This window comes from Amphibalanus amphitrite, unplaced genomic scaffold (genome assembly GCF_019059575.1).
Source record: "Amphibalanus amphitrite isolate SeventyFive unplaced genomic scaffold, NRLGWU_Aamphi_draft 000870F_arrow, whole genome shotgun sequence".
In the NCBI taxonomy this organism is placed as follows: Eukaryota; Metazoa; Arthropoda; class Thecostraca; order Balanomorpha; family Balanidae; genus Amphibalanus; species Amphibalanus amphitrite.
The window spans coordinates 273,906-285,897 of NW_024882364.1; the positions used below are offsets into that span (position 1 = coordinate 273,906).

At 51.6% G+C, this 11,992-nt stretch overlaps 1 protein-coding gene across 1 annotated transcript; it reads right to left on the minus strand.

Moving 5' to 3' along the window:
* Nucleotides 1-2,384: 2,384 nt before the first annotated feature.
* On the minus strand, nucleotides 2,385-5,757 carry LOC122367425. Its single transcript, XM_043340480.1, has 2 exons — nucleotides 4,893-5,757; nucleotides 2,385-3,645 (listed from the first exon to the last, which is right to left on the minus strand). Exons 1-2 carry the CDS (start codon nucleotides 5,743-5,745, stop codon nucleotides 3,488-3,490), a joined length of 1,011 nt encoding a protein of 336 aa, XP_043196415.1. The 5' UTR covers nucleotides 5,746-5,757; the 3' UTR covers nucleotides 2,385-3,487.
* Nucleotides 5,758-11,992: the final 6,235 nt, after the last annotated feature.

The following is an 11,992-nucleotide window of genomic DNA, read 5'->3' on the forward strand; positions in this document are numbered from 1 at the left end:
ATCCGACATTCGCACAGAAATTCCAGGCCCTTCTCACGATGCAGGCTGCCGACGATAGCGAGAAGCAGCTTCAGACGGGCGTGTTGCCGACCAGCAGACAGGCAGCACCAGATATTGCGGCGGCTCATCGCTCTGCATATCAACAGCAGCGACACAAACCTGACAAGCCGCCCAATGCTGACAGCCAGGAGGAGCTCAGTCCGTGTCGCTGGTGCGGAGGGCGGCACAGGACGTCCGGCAACAAGTACCAGCACTCATCCTGCCCAGCACGTGGTAAGACTTGCACAAATTGTCAGAAGCGAAATCACTTCGCTCGTGCATGTCGGGCTGCCCAGCCAGTGAGTGCAAGCGCTGAGTCGTCCCTGGACGCGTTCGGAGACGGTATGGATGAGATATCAGCGCACGCTAACGTCTCCGGACCGGCTCAGTCAGCCAGCGCCCTGCCGTCTAGCACTACTGCCAGATCTACAGTCTCCCAAAGCAGTGCACAATCAGTGTCTCACATGGAGTGGAAAGATGGTCAGTTCACGACTTGCCAGCCAAAACGCCATCCAGAACTTCCAGTCACGCTCACCATCATGCAGGAAGCCCATTCCAGATTCGGGAAGCGTCTCACAGGGATCGAGCGCAGTAAAGTCGACCACGGCGTGCGCGCCACAGCGTGCGCTGACACTGGAGCCATGACCTGCTCTGGGGGGATGGAGATTTTGAAACTCCTGCGCTGTCCGGAACACCTTCTCCTGAAGACCTCACACCGCATCATTGGCGTAACGGGCACACGATTGGAGGTGATAGGCTCACTTCTGCTGAGGATTGAGGCCAAAGGACGAGTCACTAGACAAGTAGTGTACATCTCGCGCAACACGCACGGCCTCTATTTATCTGAAAGGGCCCTCAGAGACCTGGGAGTCGTGCCGGAACACTTCCCTTTGCCCGAAAACGGACCGGACGGATCTAAGGTTACGTCCCAGCGCACAGACCCAGATGAGGTCAACAAAGCACAGACCCACACAGCGCCCTGTGGGTGTCTGAAGAGGTCACCAGTGCCCGCGATCCCGGAGAAGATGCCGCTTCCAGCCGTCGAGGAAAACAGGGAGAAGTTAGAGCACTGGATCAGAGACCATTTTGCCAGCAGCGCATTCAATACCTGCGAGCACCAGCCACTCCAGGAGATGACGGGCACACCACTAGATATCCAGTTCAAGGCCGATGCAACACCGACGGCTGTTCATACGCCCATTCCAGTCCCCCACCACTGGAAAAGACAGGTAAAGGCCGGTCTGGACCAAGACGTACGTCTTGGCATAATTGAGCCGGTGCCACAGGGAACCCCGACACGCTGGTGTTCGAGGATGGTGGTCGCAGCGAAAAAGGATGGCTCTCCTCGTCGGACAGTAGACCTCCAGCGGGTGAACGAGGCCACCCTCCGAGAGACTCACCATACGCCCAGTCCCTTCAATCTCGTCGCTAGCGTGCCACCCGGGACAAAGAAGACTACCCTGGACGCATGGAATGGCTACCATAGCCTATCACTGGCCGAGAACGCGAGAGAAGCGACAACCTTCATAACTGAGTGGGGAAGGTATCGCTACAAGCGCGCACCTCAGGGATTTCACGCCTCCGGTGACGGCTATACACGCCGCATGGATGACATCACTGCAGGGACGGAGCGTCTTAGAAGGTGTGTCGACGACTCTTTGCTCTGGGACGGATCACTGGAGGAGGCCTTTTGGCACACCGTGCACTACATCACGCTCTGTGGGGAACACGGCGTCGTGTTCAACCCTTCTAAATTCTCTTTCGGGGCGGACACCGTTGACTTCGCTGGTTTCACAGTCACTGCTGACGGGTACAAACCAACGGGACGGCTTCTCGACGCCATCCGTAACTTTCCGACGCCATCCAACCTCACAGGAGTCAGAAGCTGGTTCGGGCTGGTTAACCAAGTCTCCTACGCGTTTGCCCAGTCTGAGGTCATGTCACCCTTCAGAGAACTGCTCAAAACTAAAGGCAACAGCAAGTTTTACTGGGACGAGACTCTTGACCGACTGTTCCAGCAATCCAAAGATACCATTGCCAAGCGCGTGGCTGAAGGTGTGCGAGCATTTGAGACTGATCGGCCAACCTGCCTCTCAACAGACTGGAGCAGACATGGACTCGGCTTCATCCTCCAGCAAAAACACTGCCAGTGTGGCATGGAAAAGGCACCATACTGTGGGCCAGATCACTGGAAACTCGTATTCGCCTGCATAACAAAATCGCGTGTGCACAAGTGTTAATTAAATGAGTGTGACGAGAACGGGAAACTGCGGATGATTTAGAATATAAAGTAGAACTTGGAAAATGTGTACTTGAATTTCATTTGCATATCATTCAACGATCTCAGGATCCTATGTACAACACCGATATTCCTCACGCCCTGCGTCACGTGCGTGCTCACTCCGACTCCTCGAGAACACACAATCGGACGACAGGTCGGACATATGTGCCACTCGGCGTGTTTAGTTCGACTGACCTCACTCGTCCATCTGATCCCGGGAACACTTTGGCTACCCGAGCCAGGGGCCAGCGGCCACGAGGTACGTTACTATCAGCAACTAGCACCACGTCACCGATCTGAATGTTTCTGGTATAATTCGTCCACTTCTGTCTACCGATCAGTGTGGGCAGATATTCTCTGGTCCATCTGCGCCAGAAATGGTCTGCAATCTGTTGCGGGTGACGCCAACGTCTTGTAGCTAAGACAGCTCCCTGCAACTCCAGACGGACCACGGTCAGCTGCTTCAGAGGAGCGACTCGAGTCCGGCTCATGACCAGCGCGTATTGGATAGCGCCGGTCGCGTCGATTTGCCGGAGGTAGCCTACTGCGCCGAAGGCTGCTTCCGAGGCATCGCTGAACACGTGCAGCTCTGACCTCTTCACTGGTCCATCCAGAGCGGTGTAACAGCGAGAGATCCGTAGCTGTGAGAGGATGTTGGCTTCCTCTTGCCAGCATCGCCACCTGTGAAGGTCCTGTTCGTCCAGCTGGCTGTCCCATGTAAGCTGCTGTCTCCATAGAACCTGCATCAACAGCTTTGCCTGCAGCATAAACGGCGACAGCAGACCGAGCGGGTCGTATACCGCTGCTATTGCCTTCAGAATTCCCCGTTTCGTCGTTGGGAGAATTCGTTTCTTCGGAACGTTTAGACCGATCGTGTCCTGTTCTGTGTCCCAGATCAGGCCGAGCACGCGCTCAGGAGAGAGCGGAGTGAATGCGTCCAATTCGGAACGAGCCCTATCGGTCGGCTGAGCAGATTCCATCACCTCTCTTGAGTTGCTTGTCCATTTTCGCAGGGTGAACCCGCCTTTGGAGACGAGCTTGGTGACGGTGTGAAGTAGGTCGGCAGCACTCTTAGGACTTTCTGCTGAGGCCACGTAGTCGTCCATGTAGAACTGCTTTGCAATGTCAGATGCTGAGTGCTTGTTGAGTCCGACTTCTACTTGACTTTCAATCCCCTTTCGTAACGCGTAGGAGGCGATCGCAGGAGAGCACTTTGCGCCAAAAATGGCGACATTCATTTCGTATGTGTCTGGAGGTCGGCCACACTCCAAGTCCCTCCAGAGAAAGCTGAGGGCTGGTCGATCGCTCTGCTGGATGCGCACTTGGTGGAACATTTGATCGATGTCCCCGACTATAGCCACCGACTTCTCGCGAAAACGCATCAGAATAGCCGGAAGCTCTTGAAGAAGGTCTGGACCAGTTAGCAGCTCTTCATTCAGCGAAGTTTCATTGAACTCTGCGGACGCGTCGAACACAACTCTTATCTTCCCGGGCTTGTTCTGATTGAAGACGGCATGATGAGGAAGGTACCACCTTTTAGGGTTGGCTTTGGCTGCCTCGTCTTGTCCCAGCTTACGAGCATGCCCGAGAGAGACATAACTGTCGATGGCTTGTTTGTATCCCTTCGCTTTGTCAGGGTTACTTCGAAGTGATTTTTCAGTTCGTTCCAGGCGACGGAGTGCGCCGATGCGATTCTCCGGCAGCGACACTTCGTCCTTTTTCCACAGGAGACCACATTCAAAGTGACCATCGTCTTGAAGCCTGGTCGTGTCTTCGAATATTCGAATGGCTCGTCTGTCTTCGTGTGAAGTCTCTTTCTTCAAATCGTGTGAGGTACCGAATGAGTCCGTTTTCCACCAGTTCTGCAGCAGCTCGTTCAGCTCGTCTTCCTGAGAGGTGCTGCGGTGAATGTGCATCACATGGTGCTGATCAGTCGGAGTCAAGCTGGCGATGGAGCCAGTCAGAGCCCAACCGAAATGCGTTTTGATGGCGACTGGCTGGCCTGCTTTCCCGACACGTACTTCTTTCTGGAGAATCGCTTCGGTAAAATTGGCTCCAAGAAGCACTTCTACTTGGTCTGCGCCAACATCGGCTATGTCCAGCCCGTTCAAATGAAGCCACTTCGAGCGCGCGGAGGAGCTCAGCTGGGGTACCGGAACGTTCAGTCTTGGCACCGTCCATACTTCATTTACAGTCACTGAGCGTGTCTCCGAATCCTCCGCCAGTGCGGTGAGCTTCACCGATGTCTTCATGGCCATCCGCTGCGGTCCGCTGCCTTCCACGTTGTTCAGCGATAGAGGCCGAACTTCACCAGTCAGCTGCAGCTTCTCAGCCAGCCGGTCGGTACACAGTGAGGTCTGAGCCCCCGAATCGAGAATAGCGAACGTGTCGACGTAAGTATTGTCTCCGTGAACCCTAACCGGCACTATCTGAAGCAGGGTCATTTCATCCTTCCGTGGAGTTGTAGCCGCGACTGTCCTACGAGTTGAACCATCAGTCTTAGAAGGGAAGACTCTGCTGCTGCCGTGAAGAAGGCGATGATGTCTTCCCCGGCAGTTTTCTTCTTCACATGTCTCTACCGATGGACAGTGTCGCGACCGATGTCCTAGTTTCAGGCACAGAAAGCAGCGAGCACTTTCACCGATAAACTTTGCTCGTTCTCCTTTTGACAGCTGCAGAAACGAAGGGCACACGGACAGCTCGTGTGATTCTCCGCAGCTACAGTGTGGCGCGTCCTGCTCGTGCGGAGGTCTGGCGCTCTTTATGCTGGCCTTCGGTGCCGTGGTCAAGGTTGCTGGAGCTGAAGGTGTTCTTAGGAGGCTCTTGGAGCGGTCACTCTTGTAGCGAGTCGTTCTGTCGTAGTCCGTGGGTTTGGCTGGGAGGGCCGTGACGATGCGAACTTGTTGGCTCAGCCAGCTGTCGAAGTCCCTTAGACCAGGTCGTTTTGGCTCCATTTCCACGATTTGACGCCCCCATTCTCTTTTCAGCTCGTTCGGTAGTTTCAGCACGACCCGACGAAGGTTTTCGGTGCTGTTGAGGTCACCTTCGAACCCCATATTTTCAAGAACTTTGACCGCGCAGCGGACGACAGCATGGAATCTTTCCAGCGCCGTCGGGTCCAGCTCTTTCATGGGTGGTGTGCAGAAGACGGCAGAAAGATTGGCATTTACGATGTCCTGTTCCTTTCCAAATCTCTCCATGAGCGTTTCTAAGGCTACAGGATACAGCGCACCATCATACAGCATTCCTTCGACTGTCTGCTTGGCCAGCCCCGTGACAGAAGACTGAAGATGGGCGAGTTTTTCTGCGTCGGACAAACACTGCTGGTCGTGTATGAGCGTTTTAACCCTCGCCCGCACATGCCATTTTCCCATCCTAGAACGCACATGGGGGGGGGGGTGGTTGCCACCCCCCCCCCGCGCCATTTCGTTCCTGTTGGAGATAGAGCTTAGCGGTAAAGACCAAAAAGATTCTTTGGGAAGAGACGAATCCAATGATACCCAGTTTTACCTTCTTAGGTCAGTCATTGACCTTCCAGGTCAGGTCAAACTAAAAAATGTTGCTGTTTTGGGTCACCGTTGGATATCAAGTGCGCTGCTTATCATATACCGATAACGATGCCGTTTTCTGGTGCCAAGCCAGCTAGAACCTCTTTCTCACACTACCCGACCAGGTTTTTGCTGCTGAGGTCATTTCAGGTCAAGTTAGGTCAAGGTCAATTATATGTGTTTGTATGTCTGTGTGTGTCTGTGTGTATACTGATGTGTGCACCGGTTGTTTATGTGTCCATATTACATGAAATCATGATCTGAGAAGCTTTTACCAAAAATGCAGTCAAAAAACTTCACAAAAAGTAAATTCCGCTTGCCTAAAACGCAATTATCTTAGATGACCTAGGTTGACCTTGACCTTGACCTTGACATCTGTACATCGTCGAACAACATGTTCCATGATGGGTGGGAGGTAAGACTGGTAAAAAAGGCCGAAATCAAGGTGTCAAAAGCTCACAAGGCCCATAGCCAACGCAAGATGTCGAGAATTGGCCATTTGGGTCATGACATGACCTGAAAAACAAGGTCATATCTCCGAAACCAAAGGTCACAGAAACTTGAAATTTTCAGTGGACATCAAGAAAGGATAGAGGAGCAGCTATACGAAAAATCAGCCTTCTAGCTCCAAAAATGTTGAGTGCAGAGCAGAAAGACTACCTGGGGGGGGTGGCAACCACCCCCCCATGTGCGGGCGAGGGTTAAACAGCCCGATCCATTGTGGCCATTCAGTTGCCTTCCCGCTAAACATTGGTAGTTTGATCTGGGGAACACTTCGATGATGGCCGCCCGGTGGGTACTGCCCTGCTGACGTCATATCTTGCGGTTTGTTTGCCACCTCGGAAATCCAGGATGTTGCAGAAGCAGTCCGTCTTGGATTTAAATTTTGAACCTGCCGTTCCTTCGGTGCGTGCTCTTCTGTTTGACCTTGTTGGTTAGCCATGGTGCTCGTCGGCCGGTCCGGTTTCTGCGCCGTCAAACATTCGGTTACTGGACCGTCTATTGGGGCTGCGGCACCTTCGTCGTTCATCTCGATCACACTCGATTGCTGATGTCTTTGGTTTTCAGCTTCTTCTCCGTCGAAGTCATTTATTCTTTCCCATTGCAGCTCGTCCTCAGCTGCCTGGCGTAAATCGGCCTCCTTTGCAGCCAGTTCTGCAGCGTCCCTCGCTTCAGCCAGACGCATCTTTCTTCTCGCCTCTTCCTCAGCCAGACGCACTTTCCTCGTTGCCTCTTCCAGAGCTCTCTCCTCTTGTGTGCGCCGTTCTAGCTGCTGCGCCTGCAGCCGTTTCAGACGGGCATTAATTTGGGCTTCTTTAGATGCTGTAGAGCGGTTTGACGTACTTGACACTTGAGATCGTATGCTTGAGCCCGCCCTTCGCGAGCTCGCTTCGGAGGGTGCATCGCTCTTACGTGCCATTAAGTACGACGTGATTTTGTCACCAGTTAATTTATAACGCTCCTCCACCTCTTCCATGTAGCGTTCTGATATTCTTATATCTTCATTGTCATCTTCGAGTCCGCTTACATACGCATCGTTTGCTTCAGCCACGTTGTCTAAAGCCTCTCCGATCCTTTCGAGTAAACCTTGCAGTTGCGTGGCTGCTTCCGTTTGATGCGATAATGGTTTCGGCTGTATTAAAGAGTCTCGTAAATGCTCCCTTCTTCCTGGCCCGTAACTTCTTCTGAGCCGTCTCCATGATAAGGTCTACAATTTACTTTAACTGTAACAGTGCGAGATAGATGCTAGCGAGTAAAGTAGGTCATCGTTACGTTACAATGAACTCGGGGTCAATGGCAATCGATGACAAAAGCACACGATAAGAGGATCGATTCTTATCGATCCGGCCCGGAGGACCATTAATTGTTGTCGTTACAACAATCACGAATGTTGAGTTAATGAATACATTACGTTAAATGCGAAAAATTCCCATATTACGAATACGAAAAGCGAAGGGAAACGAATCGTCGTAATGCACTCAAAAAACTGTATTTTCCGTGGAAACCCGTCAAGATTACTAGAACATAACCCGTCGGAACCCGTCGGAACGTTCAGTAAAATCATAAATAAAATATTAACGTTCCTCGTGCGCTCCAATCGCTGTCGCCTTTCGTTGCGTCGGCGACACATGGTCTCGAAAAAATATGGCCAGAGAATAGCAGTTTTCATTTTTCCCCATTGACTTATAATGGTGAGTTCACGAACATGACCTGACCTCATATGACCTTTAGGAAAAATCCGAGACATAAGGTGTGATACTCGTAATGAATATTAGATCCTGCAAGTTTCATTTATCTGTGAAAGCTCCTCTGGCAGTGAGGGCGTTGCGAAGTTGCGACATCTGAAGACCGTTGCAGAGGTTCACTTATGACGTCACAGGTCAGTGACCTGACCTGACCTGACCTGAAAATGCGTATGGTGTCAAAAGATCCGGCTTGAATCAAGGGTCAGGTATGCCAAGTTTCAGCTCTCTATCGCCAGCGTGTTCGAAGCTATCGCGAAATAACCCTATGGGGGGGGGGGGGCACCCGTCTCCCCTCGGCCGGCGAGGGTTAACCCTCGCCCGTATTGGTGTTTTTCCAGCCGCGAACGTATAAGGGGGGGGGGGGGGTCCGTTGGACCCCCCCCCCCTTGCCGTTTCGCCCCTGATCGAGCTAGAGCTTCGCGGAAAAAACGAGCGTGTTGCCCGTGACGAGAAGAAGCCGATGATACCCAATTTTAAGGTCCTAGGTCATTGGTTGACCTTGCAGGTCAGGTCAATGACCCAAAAGTCGGGAAAATCGGGACCTGTTAGAACGTCGTAAAGTGTGGCTGCTATGGGGTTTTTCGGGGTGCTGATCACGAATATCATGTTAGTTTTGATCACAAATGATGTCTTCATGCATTTAGGCCGGGTCGGGTCAGGTCAGGTCAGGTCAACCAGTAAGGGTGTTCGTAGTAGGTGGCAACCGCCTCTGACAGCTTCGTAACATGTTACGAAGGCACCAAAACTACTTCGTAAATGTTCATATGGTTGCTAAATTCGAATTCAGCTCTAAAAACTGGTCTAGAAACATGTAAAACTCGAAAAAGTGAACCGAGGTCATCAAAGGTCAATGACCTGACCTGACCTTCAGGTGACCTTGACACCCACTCTAATGCATGGGGGCAACATCATATCACATGTTTGAACGCTTGAAACCACGAAAAGACTGCAAACGCGCGGCTAATGCGAGCCGACATACGCCGAATCGCGATTCCGGCCAAACATGGTCTCGAAAAGTAGGTCACAGGTCAAAGGTCATTTGGGTCAGGGTCATGAAATTTTCAGGGTAGGTGTAAAATTGATGAACGCGAGGGTACTGAAAGTTTCGTCACGATCGGCCGCTTTTTACGCGAGTTATTCGCGAAAAACCATGGGGGGGGTCCGTTCGACCCCCCCCCCCCCCCTATACGGGCGAGGGTTAATGTATCTAATGGTCTTGCCGAATCGCGATCGAATGTTTATTGTGCAATGTATGATCAACTTAGTCTGGGGAGTGCAGGTAAGTTGTCCTTAGCACTTCATTAGATTGTGAAAATAGGTACAGCCAATAGGTGCACTGCGCGATTCGGTCATGTCAATGAGGTGAAATTTAAAATCAAACGAATTAATAAAAACAGATGGAGGCTGACAGCTCAAATTGAAATGACCTCCGAAACTGCCAGTAGGGGAGAGTGGGGAAAGATGCCCAGGGTTTTGCAATGTCATATATTATTCGAAAATGACAATAGGAAAGCAAGAACGTGGAGTTTCAACGGAAGCCGACATCATTTTTCTCCAAAAAAAATATCACACTTTCGTGCCTGAAATATGATAACTTTTTTGCTATTAAGCATTTTCCTGAAGAAGTGAAAGGGGGCATCTTACCCCAGAGGGTGGGAAAGACGCCCCCTGGCGTAGGGGAAGATGCCCCCTGCACTATAAGTGACATAAATTGGCACGTGAATTGCCTAAAGGAATCAGTAGTCCCTTCGAGCCTGCGGTAGACACTAAACGCTATCATAACTCATAAGGGCCCTAAAAAGTCGTCGAGAGGAGCTTCAGAGGTCATCGTGAGGGCCATCATGTCCAGCGCGGCCAAACGAGCCTCCGTGGTGGCGTTCGGAGACCGTCGTGGGGCCCTTATAGGTCTTCATGATGCTTGAGGGCCCTCAAGCCGCCCATCGTGGGGACTTCAGATGCTAGCGCGGCCCGTGGAGCCAGCGTGGGAGCCCTCAAAGGATGTCGTGAGGGGCCTTGGAGTCAATAATGGGGCTCACAGAGGCCGTCATGAGGGCTCTCAGAGTCAGATGCCGCCCAAAAAGTCGTTGTGTGGGCCGAGAGACCGGCATGGAGAGTACCCGACCATATTGGACTCTCAATAGTCCCAGATCGGCTTTTGTCTCTCAGCACAAGTATGTAATAAATGATTCGACGGGTTGCTTGAAGGACAGCGTACGGAACTAGGGGGTGGGCGTCTTTCCCCAGCAGGACAGGGGACATCTTTCCCCAAGGTACCGAATTAACATTTAATCAGTACAATTTGTAAGCCATAAAACAACAACCTGAAACAAACTGGTTAGGACACAGTACACGCATGTTAATGCATCTCGACCATAGCAAGGGAGATAAAAATTATTTACCTTCTTTGATATTTACAATGTTTTGACACCAAAATATTTTCTGAAAGCAGCAAATAAAAAACATGCGATCACCAGCCAACCGTTGCTCAACTAAGCTTCGAAAATGTTTGTGCAGCTAACAAGACAGGCTTCCGCTTTACGCTAAGAACATAAATTTTCATGTTAGATTATTTGTTTCGCCGCTAGAGGGGGTGGGGTGTCTTTCCCACCCTGGGCATCTTACCCCACTCTGAACTCTCCCCTACGTTGGATCCGTACCACACGTAAGCGGTCTGCGGACTGTCGAGGATGGTAGGCTGTGCCGCTCCACCTCTGTGTAGTGCGGCACAGTATCCTTCAAGTCGCCTGCTGCATGCTTTGGAGGAAAGGAACGCATTGGTTCAGGTTAGCGTTATTCCTACAGGCTACAATACAATTGGTCATCGGTCTATCATGTGATGGTTCTCGTTATACAATTTTATAAGCAATAATATAATTACATTCTGGGATTTGATGCGCGTATCACATTTATACCTTCCATGAAAGCCGAAGCCCTAAAGCAAAAGAAGCAGACGGTCTTAGACGGTCGTCTGACAGTCTGTCGACAAGTGCAATTAACGTTATTAAAGTCTTCTTACGAAATTCAGGCAACTAAGATATTTTGTGGTGGGGAAGGCATTTTCACAGCCTGTCAGGGCTGCGGGGTGAGTAAAGAGGTGGCGACTTTGAGCTGATTGAGTTCATTCGACCACCGGCCGGTGTGCCAACTGCCGGAGGCAGCGGATGTCGGCTGTCGGCTGAGTCCGATCCGTGACGACTGACAAGCCTGGGCGTGTCTCAGTGCAATAGACCGGACCGAGAAAGTTATACGGCCAACACTTTAACCCCGGGTGGTATCCTCCGATAGCTACCCTTACCGCGACGGTTGTATTGTCAAAGCCCGGAACAAAGTAATATGATCAAGGTCAAGGATGACGATGGGTTGGCCCCGACTCCCGGGGATAAAGGGGACTGATGATATTTTACCAGTAAAACGCCGTTTGGGCGAAGAACGAGCGAGCGAGATAGTGAGCCCTGCACGTGCGGAAGGGCGAGAGGGTACTTCCAACGGGCTTGCGCAAAGCACCCTTCTAACCGGTCGCTAGCGGTGTACCAAATTTGAACGCAATCGGCCCAGCCGTTCCTGAGATCTGGAAGCGGCACTCTGCACGTGCGCACGTGCAAACGGGGTCCAAACTGACTTTTGCACGGCACCCTACTAACTGGTCCCCAACCGTGTACCAAATTTGAGCGCAATCGGCCCAGCCGTTCTCGAGATCTGGGAGCGCCCCCTGCACGTGCGCACGTGCAGTAACACCTTAACCGCAACACATGGGAATGCATCGCCTGGTGGGTGCCTACCTGTATGCCAAGTTTCAGCGAAATCGCCCCAGTAATTACCGAGTTATTAAAATGGGAACAAATTTGACACCTCTTATTGTTGTATTTTGCACGTGCTCT

Coding starts and splice junctions, on each gene's coding strand:
- LOC122367425 (XM_043340480.1), bottom strand. CDS start 5,745: ATGGCGCGGGGGGGGGGTGGCAACCACCCCCCCCCCCATGTGCGTTCT. Junction 3,646..4,892: donor ACACTGTCCATCGGTAGAGA/CATGTGAAGAAG, acceptor CAAATGTTCCAC/CAAGTGCGCATCCAGCAGAG.